Source organism: Neospora caninum, chromosome II (assembly GCF_000208865.1).
Source record: "Neospora caninum Liverpool complete genome, chromosome II".
Lineage (NCBI taxonomy): Eukaryota > Apicomplexa > Conoidasida > Eucoccidiorida > Sarcocystidae > Neospora > Neospora caninum.
The window spans coordinates 1502148-1520905 of NC_018387.1; the positions used below are offsets into that span (position 1 = coordinate 1502148).

Consider the following 18758-nt stretch of genomic DNA (forward strand, 5'->3'; position numbering starts at 1 on the left):
TCTTCGAATCCGCTTGCTGTCACGTCCTCGAGGCCACGTGCCCGCCTTCACTTCCACAAGGTGCACAAGTTGCGAAGCGGGCGGAACATGGACTAACGGCATCTGTGTTGGGCTTCTTTTTCTCGCTTTCCAATCCCAGAAAGAGACCGTCGCTGGACCGGCGTCTTCGCAGACCGTGACGCTGCCTTTCGTCCTCATCTCGTGACGCGTTTCCACTCCTGCTTTTCGCGGTTTCGCTCGGGAGCAGGACTGCCGCGCGTGCACGCTTGTCAACCTCTCCGTTGCCAGCGCCTCCCCTCCGCGCATCCTCCGTCGCAGCAGGAAGATCCGGAAAATTTTCCACGGCGCTCTGTGTCTTGGGCACAGCCTTGATTGGGCAAGCACTCGCTGAGGTCGCCGCGACTGTCCCTTTCATCGCATTCTTGAGAGGCGACAGATGATCGTGCTGCCGATGGACAACGCCCCGCGAGACCACATGCGGTTTTGCAGTGTCAACATCGCCCTTCCGAACGACAGCGCTGGGGCCTTTCCTCAGACCTTCTGTGCTCTTGCCGACTCCTGGGCTCGGCCTGCAGGAGGCGCCGGAGCCGCTGCAAGGAACTGAGGCGACCGGTCTCTGCATGACAAGCCCTTTGCCGTGTCGAAGCGGAACGGTTGGCCTCCTCCGCGGATCGCCCTGCGTGCGTCTCGCGGACTTGTCTCCTTTTGAGGGCGCAGGCCTCGGCTGAGAGGGGCGTGAGTTCTCCGCCTCGTCTTCTGTCGCCTCTTCGAGATTGTCGTCCGACGGCCCGCTGAGCGCCAGGTCGCCTTCCCCACATGCCTGTTCTCCAGCTGCAATCAGCGCACGTCCTTCTTCCTCTCCCGCGGAGTCTCCACCATCAACTCCAACTGTGTCGGCGGGAGAAACCCGCACAGACAAGGCGCATGCAGTGGACCGACTGGCCTCGGACGGGACACCCGGAGACGCCGTGGTGCTCGGAGCCCCGCCGAAATCAGAGGAAACCCCCAAGTTCAGATGGAGAAGACCCGAGCTTTTCTCCGTAAAGGCGACCTCTGGCGAGGACGTGCCGGCGTCGGAATCTGAACAGCCCGTTGTCAACGGACTGAGGGACGACGAAGCTGTTGCCGACTCCGAGGCCAGTGCAGAACTTTCACGAGCTTCCGGGTGGCTCTCAGACCCCTTGGAACCCTGCTCCAAGTCGTGGAACCGTCGTCTGCGGAGAAACAAAAAGAGCCGGGGAGAGCGGGAAGGACCTGGACCGCTGGACGAACCGGATGAATCTATGCGCAGGGGGTTAGGCACCCGCAGTACCGGTGGATTCACGCCACAAAGGAATTGCAACGGTAACTGCAACTGGGCTGTCACATGGCTGCAGGCCCCTAACCCGCTATCTCAGCTGGAGAGGCAAACAGCGAATCCACTACACGCATGCAACCTGGAAACTCCCGGTGAATCCTACGTCGTGTACCCAGCATCCACAGGCCTCGATTCGAGCTAGCGGGTCTGCGCTGTTCGACAGAGGCGACTTGAAAGTGGGTGCGCCGCCAAAAGACATGCAGAAGAGGCTGCGCGTCTTTCCCGCCAGCTCACCTAAGAAGGTCGGGGAGTCGACTAAAGTCCCCGTCCCCGTCGATGAGGCTCTTCGAGGAAGCAGCGGACACTTCGGCTCTGTTCGTCCACTTTCCCATAGAGGCTTCCACAGCACAAAAGTGACAGGGGCTTGGTCGGCCGCCCGCTGTCTCCGCGAGGGACACCGGCTGGTCGGGAGACACGGGGCATTGCCCGGCGCAGGGCGCAGGCAGCTGAGAGGCAACCAAGCGACCGAGAAGCGACACACCGACGGGGAGAGAATGGATCGCGACAAATAGGGAGAAGTCACTTCGTGGTAGGGCACTGAAGCGAGGGAATGGGAAACTCGGGGAAACTGCGGTTTTCAAGGCAAGGCACACGTGACATGGTGACACGCCTTCCCCGTTTCCCCATGTTTCCTGTTGTCTCCGTGGACGGGTGCCTAGGATCACGTGCCTCGCCTTTGCCCTCTCTTAGCTTGGCGTCTGTGGTGGGGTGTCCTAAGCTGAACGAGGTGATGTCTCACCTCTCTGCGGATCGCCTTGGCAAACTCTCCTGCTCTTTGCTGCTGTTTCGTGAGGGCTTCTCGGCGATGCGTCTCGGCGACTTGCGCGACTTCTCGAATGTCCCCGAGAAGGCCTCTGGCAACTCCGCGAAGACGCTCCTCCTCTGCCTGTCTCTCGCAGCTTGCTTCACACGCCGCCTGCGCTGCTTCGGCTCTCGCCACCGCACTTTTTCGCTCGCACTCTGCAGCTTGTTCCAGCGACGCCCGGAAACCCTCGCGGTGCGCCGAAATGCGGTCCTGTGGGAAGGCGTGGAAGCAACGTTCAAAACAGGCACAGGAGGCAGAGAACGAGAGAGACGAATCGAGTGAAGGAGTGGTATACCGTCACCGCCACAAGAGAACGAAACTGAAAAGGCAAGGGCGGAGTCAGGACGTCTTGTGCCACTGCCTACGCGCCGCGTTGCCGTTCACACCGCATCGGGAGGCAGCCCCCGCCTAGGCCGCGCATCATCCTGTTCGCAGGATAGACAAGGGCGCGGCTCGAGTCCCCCAAGAAGGGACAGATGCAAAGCGCGATGAAACGTAGACTTTCACCAGACTTCTTGCTACCTGCAGGGGGGCAAAAGAGACGCGAGCGTCGCCGGACCACGGCTCGCGCATCGACTCGGAACCTTCCCCGTTCTCTGCGTCTTCGCGTGCCACCGCTCCGGCGCGAGAGCGCTTTCTGTGGCGTGCCTACCTTGAGTGCAGCGAAATGGGTTTGTGAACTTTGTGCGTCGTCCTCGAAGGCTGCAGCCGCGGCGGTTTCCTGAGCCTTCGCTGCCTCGCAGCCCTCCTCAGCGGCCTGATTGAGCGTCGCGAGAAGACTGTCGAAGCCGGTGCGTGCTGCTGAAGCGAGTGCCGAGACGGCGGCGCCTCCGCCGTCAGACGCAGCCGCCAACTCGCCGCCCATTGCCTTCACCGTGTTTCCCTGGGCCGTCTGTTCGTCTCGCAGCATCTTGAGTTGCCGCTGCAGACTCTGGACGTGGCGCTCGAGGCCGTCCTGGTGGTGCGTCGCGAGCAGTTGCATCTGCCGCTGGACCGTCGAGACGAGCTGCGCGGTCGCGTCCACCAGGTGTCTCTCCTGGGTTTCCTTCCAGAGGCCGAGCTCGCGCGCAAGTCGGTCGAGGGCCTCGGCGGTGCTGCTCGTGTGCAGAGCCTCCTTCTCCACCAGGGCGGTGACTAGCAGCTGGGCTTGCTCGCGTTGCTTGGCCTCGTCTCCGGCCTTCTCCTCGAGCAGCGTCGCCGACGTCTCCACGCCTTTCCGCACCTGACTGTGGATGTGCTCCAGCGTCGCTCGCGCGCGCCGCCCAGACTCACCCAGCAGACCCTTTCCCTTCTCCCGCAATCTCTGGAACTCGAGCTCGAGCCGCTCGATCCCCTCAGTCGCTTGCCCGCAGTGAACCTCGGCCTGGTGACGCCACCGCTCGAGCCGTTCGCCCCGCCGCTCGTGCTCCTGCTCCTCCTGCTTCCGCTGCGCCTCCAAGTGGTCCTGGAGAAGAGCAGCCGTCTTGGCTGCAGCTGCCGCACGCACGTCTTCCTGGGCACTCAGCGCTTTCAGGGACGCCTCAAGACGGCTGTGCATGCGGCTCTGCTCGTGGCCCAGTTCGGTGCATGCGGCGTCGACGACCTGGGCAAAACACACGGATGTTTCTCGGGCTCGCTCGCGAGACCGGACAAGAGTCGCCTTCTGGTGGGAGGCGACAGAAACAAGTTCCTGAACAGCCTGCTCCAGAGTGCAACGCGCAGAGGCGGCAGCCTCGTGCTCTCGCTGAAGCTCCTGCGTCAGTTGCTCCAGGAGGAACGTCTCCTCGGCCTCCCGACGCCGCAGCTGGGCTTCGAGGTCGCGGGTCTTGGCGCCTGCGGCGTCGAGGCGCGCAGCAAGTTCAGCCGCCTTCTGCTCCACGCTCTCGCGCTCTTCCAGCGCGATCTGCAAACGGCTCTTGACCTCCGCAAAACTCTTGAGCTCCGCTTCCTGCTGCTGGACGCACTCTTCAAGACGCCGAATCTGGTTCTCCTGCCTCTCGAGCTGCTCCTGCTGACTCCGCATTTGCTGCTCGTGCTGCGTGTACAGCGGCAGCGGAAGAAACACGCCGTCCCGCTCGCGCTGGGAACTGAGCAGAAGCTTCAGCTGCTGGTTCTCGTGCAACAGAGAAGAGAGCAGAAGCGACTTGGAGTGTCGCAGCGTCTTCACTGGTAGATTCTGGATGCTCTTCGCCCGGTACGCGTAATCTGCGAGACAAAGCAACCCCAGCCGCAGACCCAGCGGCATGCGTGTTGCCAGAATCCTGCCCCCAAGGAAGCCTCTGGAAAACACAAAGAGCGGGAAACGCCGCCCCAGTCCCCGCGTGCTTTGCGGCGACGCCCCGCGCAAGCCGCCGGGCAGCTGAGCACCCGAAACGCGACTGCATGTGGGGCACCCTCTGGGCTGAGTCTTCCAGCCGACTGCAGGTCAAGCGAGTACGTCGCACGAAAGAGGTCGGGATGAAGACGCAAAGACATCTGGTTTCGCATGCACTGAGAGACCAAAACAGCAAATCGAGGCACTCATCTCGAAGTCTCCGCGCCAAGCGGTGTGCTCATTAGACACTCCGCGTGCTGGGGCTAGCCGTTAACTGTCCACGCGTGAGGCAGAGGAGAGACAGGCCGCAACGGCCCGCGCCGAATACGGAGAGTAAGCGACGAACGAGTGTTGGGGGCTGCGCTGCGCGCGCTTGGGACGTTTTTCAAGTAAAAATGGCTTCGACTCCCTTCTACAGAGGGTCCGACTAACCTAAAGTGTTGACCGTTTCCTCCACGACGTTTTCTGCGGGGGAAATCGTTGCGATCAAACACGTCTTGGTGCAGCCGCCCAGACTGTCTTGGAGAAGCCTCGTGAGTTTGCTGTCTCGGTACGGCACGTAGGAAGCGCCGTCCACCAGCGCGTTGATGCAACGGCCGAGGGTCAGCAGCGACTTGTTGATTGTCAGCGCCTCCCGCCGTCGTTTCTCCTCAGCCGTCGCTCCCCAGCTCTTGTAGATGTTCTCACTTCCTGAAAAGCGTGCATGCAGAGCCACTCGGCGGAGAAAACGATGTGGAACAATGAAGGCCAGATCAAGCGACTCTCGACCGCCGGCGATTCCCACGACGACGTACACTTCGCGGCGCGCTTCTGATTGCTCTTGCGTGAGAGAGGCGCCGAGACCGCGAGAGCCCCTATATAGAGTTCGACGGCGTCGACAAGTCGCGCCCCTCCTCGCTCTCGTTTCTAAGACTGGTGTTACGCGGCTACACCGCTCCACTTCGGTTCCGCAAGCGGCGTCCCGTCTTTGATTTCTTTCCTAGACTAGCTGCTCTATGTCCCGGCGAAAGCACAGTCGAGGGGCAACGCGTCGGCCGAGCGGAAACCGCCCGCACCCTCGACAAAGCGAGTGGTGCGTGGTTCTTCGCTCTTGGAGAAAGGGTTCGGGGTGGCTTGGACGTGCCGACCGCGCTGGCCTGAACGGCCCGATGCGTTTCGGTGTCTACGCAGACGGCTGGAACTCGCAGCCACAGCGAAAAACGGCGAAACACGCCTCGGCGCCTACCAGCGAGATCGACGAGATTGAGCTTTCCAACGCGCACCACCTCCTCCTCAACCGGGGCGCCTGCTGCGGTCGGCGCAAATCCCGATGGGGCGCCTTTCCTTCTTCCCTTGAGCGAGGCGAGCTCCCCTGCTTCCTCGACGGCCAAGGCGCTCGCGGTGTCGCGGATACAGACGGAAATCGAGAAGATCGTGTGACTTCGGCTGCTGTGCGCATTGGCGCTGCTCGCCGCGAAGGACCGCCGGGGCGCTGCCGCGCGAAGAAGCGCAAACACGTCTCTTTCCGACTTCACTTCCTTCTCCTCCAAACCCTCGACTCGAACGACGCCACGGCCCTGCTGAGGCGCGCGGGAGGACCCAGCAGGCGCCGCCCCGCCTGAGCCCGCAGCCGGCGAGTCGAAGGCCGGAGAGTTGGACTGGTCTTCGTAGATCCGAAGACGCGGGGTCGGAAGCGAAGACTGCGACGCCTGGGAGTCTGAGAGGGAGGCGCACACCGCACGCATGCAGCTGAGATTCCCAGGGAGCGAAACAGCGGAAGACACAATCTGCACACTCCCTAGCAAGGACACGAACTGTTTGTCTCTTGCAGCGCAATCTACAGATTCTTCTGGAGGTGCGTATCGCCCCACGTTTTTTTCTTCCCTTTTCCGAATACAATCGGCGTCCCCTCTGCAGCGCTGCCTCCACTGTCTCCATCAGGCAAAGGGTTGCTTCCACTTTGACGCTTTCCTTCGCTCCTAGGGTCACCCTCGGTCTGCCTTGCCTCGCCCTTATTGGGAGCAGCGATCGTCACGCCCCTTCACACCTGCGCTTCAGCGCCGAGAAACGCGCCCGAGCAGCGCTTCAGTCCCTCCCGATCGCGTTGAGCTTTGTCAGCCCCCTCCTGTGCTATCGTTTCGCTTCCCGCCGCCTCTGCACGCTCTATCGCTGCGTTTTCGACTCCTGCTTTTCTCTCTCCCGCCGCCGCGTGAGTCTCTGCTTGTCCCTAACCGGTGGCTTCTTCTGTCCCTTTCAACCGCCTCTTCCTCTCTCCCTGGATGTCTCTGTCCCCTTTTTCCCCTTCCTCAGGGCGCCGCCCTTTGGGTGAGGCCGTCCTGCCTGCGGTTTTACCATTCAGGTCAGTGCCACAGAGGCTGCTCTGACTCGAGGGACAGCCGCCAGCTGAGCCTGGAGGCGAGAAGAGATCTATCAGTTCCTCGTTGTAGATCTCCAGGAAGGAGCATGTGACAGTGTAGTCTTTTGCGGCCCGCTCGCCACGCAAAGTGCTGAAAATTCGCTGGACGGAGCGACCGATGAGTCCTGAGGACACAGCGACGAAACGGGGACTCGGTGATAGGACAGCAGTGCACAGGTCTGTGTGGCAGTGGGATCCGAACAGTGAACGGAAAACAAAACGCCATTGCGCTTACAGATGGAGGCATCTGTCTAAAAAGCCGGAACTGAGGATTCCTTTTCTCTCTGCAGCTCTGGAGTGTGACTCCGTCACCTCGCGTCAACAATAGGGAGAGAATGTGGGGGCAAATGCCCCCACACAAAATCGTTAACACCACGCACGCCGCTCGACCTCTATCCAGACGGAGTGCAAATTCTGTTCACGAGGTGGCGGCACAAGAGGCGTTGGTGAGCACGGAAGTACTGAGGAAAAAGTGTATCTCAGAACAGCTGTAGAACTGCTGGTGCACAGTGAAAAGCTGCATACACTCCCACACGCACGACGGGGTCAATCAAGGTCATGCAGTGCACACATCGCCGCGTGTCTCTTTTTCTCTTCGTGACACGATAGGAGACAACTACAGAAAGTAGCGAAAACGGAGACAGAAGAGGGAAGACGCGCGAAGGGAATGAGCCACATGGCAGGAGCTGGGCAATCGAATTGCACAAGAAAACGGCGAGAATGTTGCGACATTCAGCTGCTGGCCGGCGCTGGTGCATGCATTCGTCTCCTCCGGATAACGAATCTGCCGAGAAAGAGTTCTCTGCGTGAGCGAAACACGCGTTCCACCGTCGTCGGGCGAGGGCAGAATAGATAGCGCACGTGTATGTACAGCCGGCCAAAAAAGAGAGGAAAACGAAAGTTTGTGAGGCTCACCGCAGTCGGCATTCTCGACAATATCGTCATCCGCGCTATACAGAGAGTCACCGCCTCGAGGCGCTCCTTCTACAGTGAACGTTTTTCCGGTGCCAGTTTGGCCGTACGCGAAGATGGTGCAGTTGAAGCCTTGTAGCACCTGAGAGGCAGAACGGATGAAAGACAGAGCAGAAGATCGACAAGCGAGACGGACCTGAAGCGACAAAAGAGACTGGTCCTGCACACACAGCGCCCCCGCGGAACAGCCTTCACACGGGCCTTCTGTACACGCGTCGAGAGATTAAGGTGAACAGGCGCAGTTCATCGATGGTCCTCACGACTGGAGCCGGGAAGATGCGCCGGAACACTCGGTGGGAAGAGATACTTCCAAAAGGAGAAAAAAAAGTCGCTGAGCGCAGAGAAAACGGCAGAGGGGATCCGGCCGGCTCGAGAGCCGACGCTGCTATCAGCCGGAGGAAGGGCACAGGACCCCCGAAGGGAGTTTTTGCCCGATTGAAGAACGCTGCGGGAGGCACGCGGGCATCCCCACCTTCGCCGCTCCACGCTGTCGATACAGCTGTGTGTGTATTGCAGGAGCGTAGAGCGTTTTGATGCGTTTTCTGCGGCACCCTTGCAGCTCAAGACCGCCGCTGGACCTCCAATGACGATAACCAACGACAAGGAACGAGCGTAACTTTGCTGTGCTCTGCTTCCATTCGGCTCTGGGATGAGGACTTACCTCATCAACGAGCGGCTGGGCATGCTGCTCGAAGAATTGTTTCTGAGATGTACTGACGGGGCAGACGCCATCAAAGCGGAAAATTTTGCTGCTGTTGCTCCCGCCAGTGGCGTTTTGCGTTCTTGAGGCGGTCCCACTTCCTCCCGCGGGCCCTCCAGCATTCTGCAGGGGTTTTCCAAGTCCGGCGGGGCCGCCTCCGCGCAACCGCACGATCACCTCGTTTCGCTCTGTACATACATCAACTACATTGTGGCTGTCGCGCTGCTCCGCAGCCGTCATGGGCCGACAGCGGACCACAACTTTGACGTTCGTGCGGCAGCCTCCGCCTGCAGTGCTCGCGAGTTTCCGTGGGGCAAGTCCGCTCCCACTGCTTCTGCTCTGTGTCGAGTTCGTGTCGACACTGGTAGGCGACATAATCTTCGTTCCGGACAGTGACCGGGAAAGAGGCGGCACGGCGGAGGTGGCGGCGGCTGAGCCTTTGCAAGTCGGGTTGCCGTTACCACTGTGTGCGACTCGAGGAGGCCCAGTGCTTGAGTCACGGCTTTTGGGCATCTTCTTTCTGCTGGACTGTGGGTCAGCGACTTGTCGCCTGGCAAGCGAAGCTGCCAGGGGGGTGTGCAGGTGGTGCACGAGGAAGGCGGGAGGAGCGGAAGAGGAGGGGCCGTCTCTCGCTTCCACAAACCGAGGAGAATGTTGGAAGTCTTCCTCCATCGAGACACTGTCGAGTGCAGCGCTCATGTCGCTGGGCTCCGGTTCGGTAGGAGTGGGCGACGCCATGGGGACAGAGGAGCAGCTACGGACCGCGCAGATGTGCGCATGAAAGACTGTTCAAATGTGCATCCGAAGCAGGAAACAGTCGCATTTCCACGGAAAAATTAACCTGTGTGTGTATATATATACAGCCTTCCCGTACTCATGGAAAAACAGGCCAGCACACCTACAGGAACATTGTCGGGAGCTCAGTTGGAACCGGTTTTCAGGCGGTAGAATCGAGTTGTTTCAGTGTAGAATGTGACCAGCCGTGTGGAATGAATATGAGCCAGGCCAGGCTTCGGGGAGATAGGTCTTCCCAGCGGAGCCAAGCCTCGTGTCTCGTGGTCCCGACTGTAGGAAACAGCGGAAGGTCGAATCTGGCGAACTGCCTTAGAAGGCGGCGGGCACGTCCATGTTGTGTAGTAAAATGAGGGGAGACCAACTGAACGGATGTGGCCAAACCAGTTTCTTAGCCAAGAAATCGGATTCGATGTCGTGGTATTGAGAGGAACTGCATGCAGTGACGCGTCGCTGTCTGGCAAGAAACGGGCACCGGGACTTGCGGAAACCCAACGGCAATCTTCCTGTGTGCCTTTTGGTTGAATTCGTATCTCACCGAAAGTCTGTTTCCTCAAAGAAACAGAAGACCACTAGGAGCGAGAGACAGAGCAAGATGGCGACACAGCTGCCTGGGCGGGCATTCAGCTTTCCTTTGGACAGGGAGAAGCGGCCGCACAAAAATTAGTGACAAGAAAGACGCCAGCGAGGATCACTTGCGGAGGTCGGAATACAGTGAACAAAGTGTGACAAAGAGAAAGGCCAACATGACAACCATTTAGGCATATAGCAAGACAACAGGCAGACAGATTCTCATTATTCGTTAAACCCTCGGTCACAAAGGCCAGCTCAAAGACAAGACCACTGCTAGAGACAAGAACGACTTCTCTTTGGGGGGTGGGGGTCGGTGCGGACAGGGGGGTAAACGCTGTGGCTTGAAAGATAACAGAACCGTCAATTTTTTGTCGTATTGGAATCCGTGCTGGCATGGTAAGGAAGCAAGAGAGAAAACAACACCACGTGATCCTGGAGCAGAGGGAGGGGACAAAAATACGTCTCAGTTTTCCAGCGGAATGCAGATTGCGAGCGACAAGTCGTGCACTAGGGCAGCGCGGCATTCGTTCTGCGTAACTTCAACGCCTTGAAGCAGCCACGTCAACTGCATCGTCCTTGCTTCGGCAGTTGCGAGGAAAACAAACAGGCCATAGGTCAATTGCGTGTAGCGTGTGAAATTGGATGGAAGCTGTCTGCAAGAGAAGAGAGACGGATTCGCTACTGGGTGTTCTTGAAACTCCCGAGACCCATTGTGCCTTCATCGTGGTCGTGTTACGGTGCCAAGGAAGCCTCCTGCGCGAGTAGACCGTTTCTTGGTCTTCCTGTGAAAACAACGTCCCATACGTATATCGAACAGTTCAGCACTTTAGCCCCGAAGGCTTTGTCCGTGCGGCAACACAAAACACGCACGTACCTGGAGAACCCGGCGCTAACCTTGCCACACCAGTTCCCGTGGCTTCGTTTCAGACATACATCCAAAAAACTGCTCAGTTCAGGCAAGCTACGCACACAGAAACGTGGGCGGTAGTGATCCATCGGCATCCTTTGTTGCACAGGATGCAAGAGCTTGCTAAAATTGTTCCTGAACGGGGCAGAACGGACCACTAGGGAACAAAACATCAGTGTTTTTGCCCAGAAAACTACTGCTGCTTTCGCCTGCATATCCTTGGTGTGCTTCCTCCGGGTCTGAACGTGGAAGCTTTCCGGTCTCAACGACAAATCTCTTTCAGCCAGACCGTTCGAAGATATTGATGACGTTCCGGCGTGTCCGATCCCGACACTGGATTCGCAGTTCTCGCATTTTATCCCGCCCCCACCACAGCTCCGGTAGGAGTGCCTTGCCAACCTTCTCCGCCTCTCTTTGCCCTCATAGTGCGCCTCTTCATTCTTTCGGTGTGGAAAGGACCAGGAGGACGGTTCACAGTCATCGTTTCCCTTGCTGGCTGGGGTGAATTCTGGTCTTCTCACGTGTGAGTGACATCTACGGGAAACAGTTGGAGGAGAGGAGCTCTAAAAACCATGAAGTCGGAACACTGGAGTCACCTACGGTCGTTGAACCCGGAAAGCAGAACGCACGGGAGGCCCAGTGAGAGACAGTCATATCGCCGGAAAACGCATCTCGCTCTGCCATGTATGCTTGTCTAAGATGGTTCAGCGAATAAGTGCTATTCTACGGAGAACCGAACAAGTGGGGTAGTTTTGTCGTTCACACCTGTGCTAACAGGAAGGACGGGTTCGTGCCGTGGCACAGAAACTTTCCTCTTAAACGGGATTCTATTCGTGAGCTCTCCGCATAGGTTGGTTTGGTGCAGTGCAGCAACCACACCATGCCGCTCGGCGCAAAAGAGTCGTGCTGGGCCATTATCTAAATCAAAACGATGTGCGGACGACGCGGCCGACGGTACCAGATGACGGGGACGAAAGAAAACACCTCGCTACAGGGATTGCCTTCGCGTGCTCGCTACCTTTTTGCGTTGTCTGGCGCCGGAGCCCAAACTCCTTCCCTTTCGGCGCCCCCTTCTCCCTTTTGCTGCGAAGCTCCGTAATGCATCCCGATTACCACCGAGCGCAACAGGTGACACTGGTCCATCAGTGCCGAACTGCTGACCCATTTCTTCACCTTGATCAACAGGGCCACAGTCTGTTTCGGATTCCGTTGCCTGGCGATTCCGTCATTCTTCGTCTCCGGCACTTTTAGGTTTACCAAGGATATTCGCAGAGATAAAATGACACCAGCCTACATTGTACGCCTTTCCTATGCAAAGGCTAAATACCATGCCTTGTGAAATGGACTCCGACACGTGCGCGTCGCCATGTTGTCGCTGTATGCGTACGCTCTGCTGTGGCTACGGTAGGTCGGCGCTATCGAAGACGGCAGAATTGCTCTCACCGTTGAGTTCGCCTGGGGGCCAGGAGGCTCTCCAAGCTGGGGAATGCGACCTAGAGAAAGGGATGCGCAGCACGGAGTTGTGGTGGGCTGCATGTGATGCTCTGGGGTGGGCGGGGAACTCCCTCGGCAGTACGGGAGCGAGAAAGAGTTCGTTGCTGTTTCATCTACCTCGCATGTTTGCAAAGTGAACGCCTTGCGGGTTCACCGCAAGCCCATATCGTTGGAGAGTCGACTGCAGGCAAGACAGACCGCCTCTGCCGGAACAGTTTGCTCTCTCGGTCGTCCCGTCTCGTGTCTTCTGAACCTCGCAGAGCGTTTCGAGCGACCGACGCGCCGGAGGAGACTCGCCCGCCTCCCTCGCGTCGAGCAACGCCCACAGCCGGGCGGCTGTTTTTGGCTGTCTTGTGCCTGGAAACAGGCCGAGCACAATGCGCTGAATCGTTCGCTTATGATGTCTTCCGCACACTTCGCTCGCAAACTATCCTATGCCTGACTCTCCAACTGGACTTTCGCCTATTTTGACGGGGCTGCACGAGCTGCGTGTGTGTGCGTTCTCTTCTTAGTCGAGGAGGCAGGAACGAGCGTGCGCGCTGTCTTGGTGTTCGGCTGGCACCGCCCCCCACCCCCTCAACCAGCGAGAGAAATCGTCGAAACCCGCGAGTCTTTCATCGCTTTTGTGCGGCGCTCTTTCCCCATAAAGCAGCTCGTTGTAAAGGCTTGCATACCCTCGCTTCTGGGCTACATCATAGTGGGATCTCCCCGACCGCAATTGCATCCGGAAATCCGCCGACTCATCCCCCCGCGCCCTGTTGTCTTACCGTTAGAGCAGCTGCCGTTGTCTTCCCTCGCCTGGACGTGACGTGTTCTTTTGGACTGCTTTGCGCGCTGGAAAGAAGGACCGGTTGTTTTCTCGCGTTTTTCTCACCTTTCACAAAATGCATAAAGAATACGGAGCTCAGCCCGGGGTCGTCTCCGGGCGATCACCGTCCTTCTTTCAGCAGCCTTACAGCCAGGAACCCGACCCTCAGCTTTCTCATTACGAGCACGCCCTTGAGAAAACGCTCCAGCAGCGTCAGCAAGAGCTGCAACACGAGTTGGACCTCGTGGAGGAACGCGTGAAAATTCAGTCACACTCTGCGCAGGCCGAAATGGGGCGACAAACGGATCACAGGCGGTCGGAGTTACACTCGCTGCAGGGGCCTCTCTCCCAGCCTTATCCAGGCCACATGCCACATCACGAACAGCTTTCAGAACACCCCTATTTAGTCCGCGAGAATCCGTCCCAACCAGATCAGAGAGCTCCAGCAGAGCGTTACGGCCAGAGTTTCCACGAGGCGGCGCGGACAACCCCCCAAACGCTCGAACCCACAGGAAAAAGAGCCGCAGAGATCGGGACAGCAACCGGACAGCCAGATGTCTTCGATGAACAAGTGCTCGAGGAATTGCGTCGCACCGGAAAAGCGGTCGTCCACACCACCGGGGGAACTTATGTCTTCTCCCCTTCAGAAGGTACACAGGCATTTCCAGGTGGATGGCGACCGTGGTTCCTAACCGTGCGCTCGTGAAACGGCTGCCTAATCCACGACATTTCCATGTGGCGTGCCCTGACTCCACAACACCCCCTTTCTTCCCGGTGTTTTCGCGTTTTTTGTGCGCTGCTCGGACGTGAATGTGTGCTGCATCCGGTCCATTTTGTGTGCGTGTGCCTGCAGACGGCCAGACTATCCACTGTGCTGTATATCCACCTGGCACATTTGAGTCTCGAGGTAACGAACTCAGATTTGAAGAGGATGCCCGTTTCCCTCCTTCGGCGGCGCTTCCCGGGGATAGCGACTGGGAGGGGGACGGAGGGTACCTGTTTTATCCTAACGGCGAGTTCCGCGACGAAGAGCAGCGGAGCTACGTCGAGCGGCTCCACCATCTGGGTCAAGAGACACGAGTTCTTGAGGCGGTGGAACTGAATGTTTCTGCAGATTCGAGAGGCTTACCGAGCACCAGCGCGCCGGGTATAGTGGCGACGGAGTCACCCGTTGAACCGTTCACAACCGCTTCGGCGAGTCGTTATTACACCCCAGAAACTCAAGAGGAGCGGTTCCCGACAGAGCGCCCCATGGTCCCCTCTTCGTCAGTTGGAATGGGCGAAAGCATCAAAGGATACCCACAGTATCCCAAATCGGGTCCCGAGGAATATCCAGAGCTGAGATGGGAGCAAATGCAACAGCCCAGTAAGTCCGGTAGAGGCCCAGCTGCCTGGCTGACCATCGACGCACAGCCGGCAGTTAGGACGGCACGAGGTGACCACGGCCTATCTGATGCACTTAGACAAGAAAGGCACACTTTTTAGAAACCGGTCCTCGAAAGATCATGGCAGGACTCCCAAAAGAGGGGAGGCTTTTAGAAACTTACCTGTATCCCTTGCGCGCGCGCGCACGTCAAAACCATATGTGGTGTTGCTCGAGTAAGTCGGCCGAAGCGTAACTCGCGTGCCCCCAGGGACGATCGGACGCTGACCGTGTGGTCCTACGTGTGATTATTAAACAGCATCGCTCTAGGACACGGAAGTTGACTCCTCTCCGGGAGAGTCGCTTCGCGAGCAAACGTCCTGCCGTGGTGACATCTTCACTCTTTGTCCACCTGTGTCCTCCACGCCCAGAAGCCCTGTGCATTCTTCGTCTTGCTACGGCCCCCGTCCCCGGGAAGCTTCGACTTGCTTCGGGTTCCTCGGATCTGCTGTTCTTAGGCAACAAAGCAGAAGAAGTGACATCAAATCAACGACAGGCCGCCCACCACATTCTTGTTCCCAACTCTCACCAGCTGCAAGACAACGCCCCCAAGGTAAATGATAGCGGGGAGTGGACCTGGCACCAGCAACAGTCGTCTCAAGTGTTAATGAGGAGGAACTGTGGGGATTTCGTTCACATGGGGGCGGCAGCGAAGTACGTTGGAGAGTTGTGGACCCGAGCACAGCGCAAATGACTGGCGGCGCGCGCGTTCTGTCTGCTGTGTGCTGTGGGGGCAGCTGGTGGAGTTTTGCCTGGACGCTTTGGAGTCGGTTGGACGTCCTATCTGCAAACAAGGAAGCTATCTTTCAGTGGCTGCATACGTGCACTCTGTCGAAGAAAACAAGCCCCACCTGAGAACATCTCCAGTACCCATCGATTCGAATGGATGCGCGGACTTTCGAGGAGGTAAGCACTGAGACACATGCAAAGTGCTATCCACTCTTATTTGCAAAAAGCATTGCTTGGAAGTGCAGTGCCCTATGTAGTCTTGCCGCCAGTAGCCCACCCGACGGAAACGCGCTTTCATTCACGTCGCGATTGGGCGTATACACCTGAGTTTCTTTCGTTCAGCCTGTCTCTTTGTGATCTGCACGTGATGTCTCCGTGTTGGTGCGTCGTCAGCGCCCCTGCAAATGATCTGGAGAGGCGAGGAGTTTGTGCACATGAAGGTTTACGAAGAGGTGAGAACTCTGGATAGAACAGAAGGCCGGGCATTACGTTATTGCTTTACCTCGTGTTTCAGGCGGCGAATCCGTATCTACTTCCTGAAATATCCTCTATGTCTAAACTTAGCTCTGGCCGCTCCCTGCATGAGGTCGGCGGGTCTTGCGACTTTTATCCCGTGTGCCGGCGTGACAGATCCATCTGCGAAACATGTGCCTTTATTCGTCTCTACTTGGCTATATATATATCTATATCTATGCAAGTGTGTACCTTGAGGCGGAATGTGTGTGTTGTTTGACAGAGGCAATACGAGGCGATGGGAGAGGCCGTGGGGTTCCTCAAGCTGCAGTTTGCATCGTTGAATGCAGAGAACGCGCCCATGAAGGTTATGCTGGTGGGAAAGGAAAACGAACCTAACGGCTTCCTGATTCTTCGATTTTCCATCTTGGGTTCGCTGACGTCGGCCAGTAGTCACTCTCAAGGGCCTTTCCCTGTGCCTGCACTTGCCGTTCCCCAACTCGGCAGGAGTGCTGGTGTCTCTCCTGTCGAGGCGTACTCTACGAGGGACAACCTCCCCTCCTGTAAGTTGGCGGCGCTGGCCTGCCTGGAAGTTCGGAATCTGATCCACTGACAATCGGTACCTGAGTTCTGGAGCCCTGTCTGCCCAGCTCGTCAAAGAGCTGCAGACAACGCGTTTCCGATGGTATCACCGTCACGTATGCAAAAGACCTAGAAAGTGCCAGCCTGTAAAGTGCTGCAGAAAGACGGTCGCCGGACCCCACCACGCACGCTACAAAAAGTAAGGCCTGCGGAATCCAACGCCCACATTTGGAAGCTCTCCCCGTGTGTGAGCTTTTGTGTCTTGCGCAGATGACCCGAGCAATTACGCTGGAACGTCGCCCCCGAGTTCGGCTGGGCCAGGCAACCAATTGCCCACCCTTCCTGTTGGATTCCTCGGGCAAGCGTCTGAGTACCAGGACTTGCCCCCCCAGTACCACGTGGCCCACGCTTCTGCTTTCGCGTCTCTGACAGACGCCTACGGCCGTGGATACGCACAAGAGACAGCCCCAGATGCTCGTGGCATTGATAGACGAGCACCCATCGACGGTTCGAGCCACGGCGTAGAGGGGCAATTCAAACCGGAGGCTGCAGCTATGCAAACACGAGTCGCCTCCCCTCATTTGCGCGGGAGTCCAAGCCTGCGTCTGGCGTTGCCTTCGCCCTCTTCCGGTTCTCACCATGGTGTAACTGAGGCTCTCGACGCGAGAGGGGAGCAACGCGTGGCACCGAAGAAACCTGGAGCAACAGCCGCGCAGAACCCGTCGAAACAAGTTGCGCGGAGAGTAAGTGTGCAAAAGAAGCTGTCTGGTGCATGTTTGGTCGGGGAGAAGGAAGAAAGTCCGTATACGCGGCACGCATTATTGCAGACCGCTTTCTCCGTGTCAGCTCTGGGCCTGGGGTCAGCAATAGAGCTACATTGTCGTGGGCTAAAATGAGAGTGATTTCTGTCTTCCGTGTATATTGCAGGAAACTGAGACCGCTGTGTGTCCTTTTCGTTTGTCTGTGCAGTCGCTCCTCCAGCGCTGGCGGCGGGGGTGGTGTTGCGAGATGAGCACAGGCGCCGATCTCAACTGAGGAATCTTGAAAAATGCTTCTCCCCCCCTATCAGCCAAGTTGGCCCGAGCAAGGAAAAACGCGTCGAGTGTGTGTTTATGTACGGCATCGACCTGCCTGTGGATGTGTCCATGTCGAAAGCCGGGAAGTTAGCGTCTAAAATTTATAACCGAGGATCAACTTAGATGCACAGATGGACATTCCACAAGCAGTGGAGTCGCCGCGTCGGGCGACGGCTCGTCTATCGGAGTGCTCAACGCGGCTACGTTTCGTAAAAGTATAGCACCAATCCGGTGGTAAGATGGAGTTGTTCCCAAACAACCGGGTCGTGCTGGCTAGGTCCTGGAGCAAACATGTCGTGGCCCGTATCGATTGTTTTTTCTGTCCCTAGCGTGGTTGCCCGTGAGTTGTTTCGGTTAAATGACACGCAAAAATAGCTTTTCTCATTTTCTCCTACTCCCTGTGCGCGACACCGGGTCAGGCCGCTCCCCTGAAGCCGGTGTCAGCATCACGTCTTTGTCGCTTCGAACGCGTACCGGTATGTTTGATCGGTGTGCGGAGCGCGTTACTCTCTGACCTCAGGAAAGGTGACAAACCCACCCATCTGCATACAGATGTGGGAAATAAGGCCGTGCACTTTTCTCATTTTCTCCTACTCCCTGTGCGCGACACCGGGTCAGGCCGCTCCCCTGAAGCCGGTGTCAGCATCACGTCTTTGTCGCTTCGAACGCGTACCGGTATGTTTGATCGGTGTGCGGAGCGCGTTACTCTCTGACCTCAGGAAAGGTGACAAACCCACACATCTGCATACAGATGTGGGAAATAAGGCCGTGCAACCAAGGCCCCCCCGTTGCCGCTATAGGCACGCGCGTAGAACACCGGAGAAAAAAACGAATACAGCGCAGTGCAGAACCAGAAACCTTCGGGCCACCGTCTTACACCCTTCACGTGCGGGTTACTATTGCAGTGTTTGCACGTGGCAAGACTGATTGGAGACTAGTGCTCGTCTTCGACGACGATTCGAATAGCTTGTATCCTTCATCTATCGGAATCCGCCCTCTCGAACGCACTCAACAGTCTCGACACCTAAACACGCAGACGGTTTCCAGCATCTGCGGGAGGCGTTCAACCGTGTCAACTCCTGCGATTCTATGGATCTTGCTGTCTACGCTGGTAAGTTCAACGAGCCGCTGTAGTCGCCTCCAAGCGCCCGCCATTGACGAAAACTCAAAACTCGTGACAACGTCACGCTCATATCTGCTCGCTTGCCCGGTCTGCAGTGGGCAGTATAGACAGCTCAGGCCCGAGCACCTCGTCGGGTTGTACCACTTTGGCCACGCATCTTTAAATGCGTTTGCCCCGTTCCACGACAGATCCATGTTCTCTAGTTGCATGGGTACCACAGGGAACACGATTCCTATTGGACGGAATTATGTAGACGTATATATATATATATATATA

At 57.7% G+C, this 18758-nt stretch overlaps 2 protein-coding genes across 2 annotated transcripts; one reads left to right on the plus strand and one right to left on the minus strand.

Annotated features, from left to right (window-relative positions):
• Positions 1–19: 19 nt before the first annotated feature.
• On the minus strand, positions 20–9260 carry NCLIV_006210 (hypothetical protein; the record flags this gene model as incomplete). Its single annotated transcript, XM_003880132.1, has 9 exons — positions 20–1214; positions 1592–1803; positions 2097–2372; positions 2815–4346; positions 4888–5145; positions 5681–6151; positions 6787–6975; positions 7766–7904; positions 8484–9260. The coding sequence occupies 9 exons, from the start codon at positions 9258–9260 to the stop codon at positions 20–22; spliced, it is 5049 nt and encodes a 1682-aa protein (XP_003880181.1).
• Positions 9261–13172: 3912 nt separating this feature from the next.
• NCLIV_006220 (conserved hypothetical protein) lies at positions 13173–17318 on the plus strand (the record flags this gene model as incomplete). Its single annotated transcript, XM_003880133.1, has 8 exons — positions 13173–13746; positions 13950–14462; positions 14978–15072; positions 15257–15425; positions 15642–15700; positions 15985–16264; positions 16554–17026; positions 17253–17318. 8 exons carry the CDS (start codon positions 13173–13175, stop codon positions 17316–17318), a joined length of 2229 nt encoding a protein of 742 aa, XP_003880182.1.
• Between the last annotated feature and the right edge of the window lie 1440 nt (positions 17319–18758).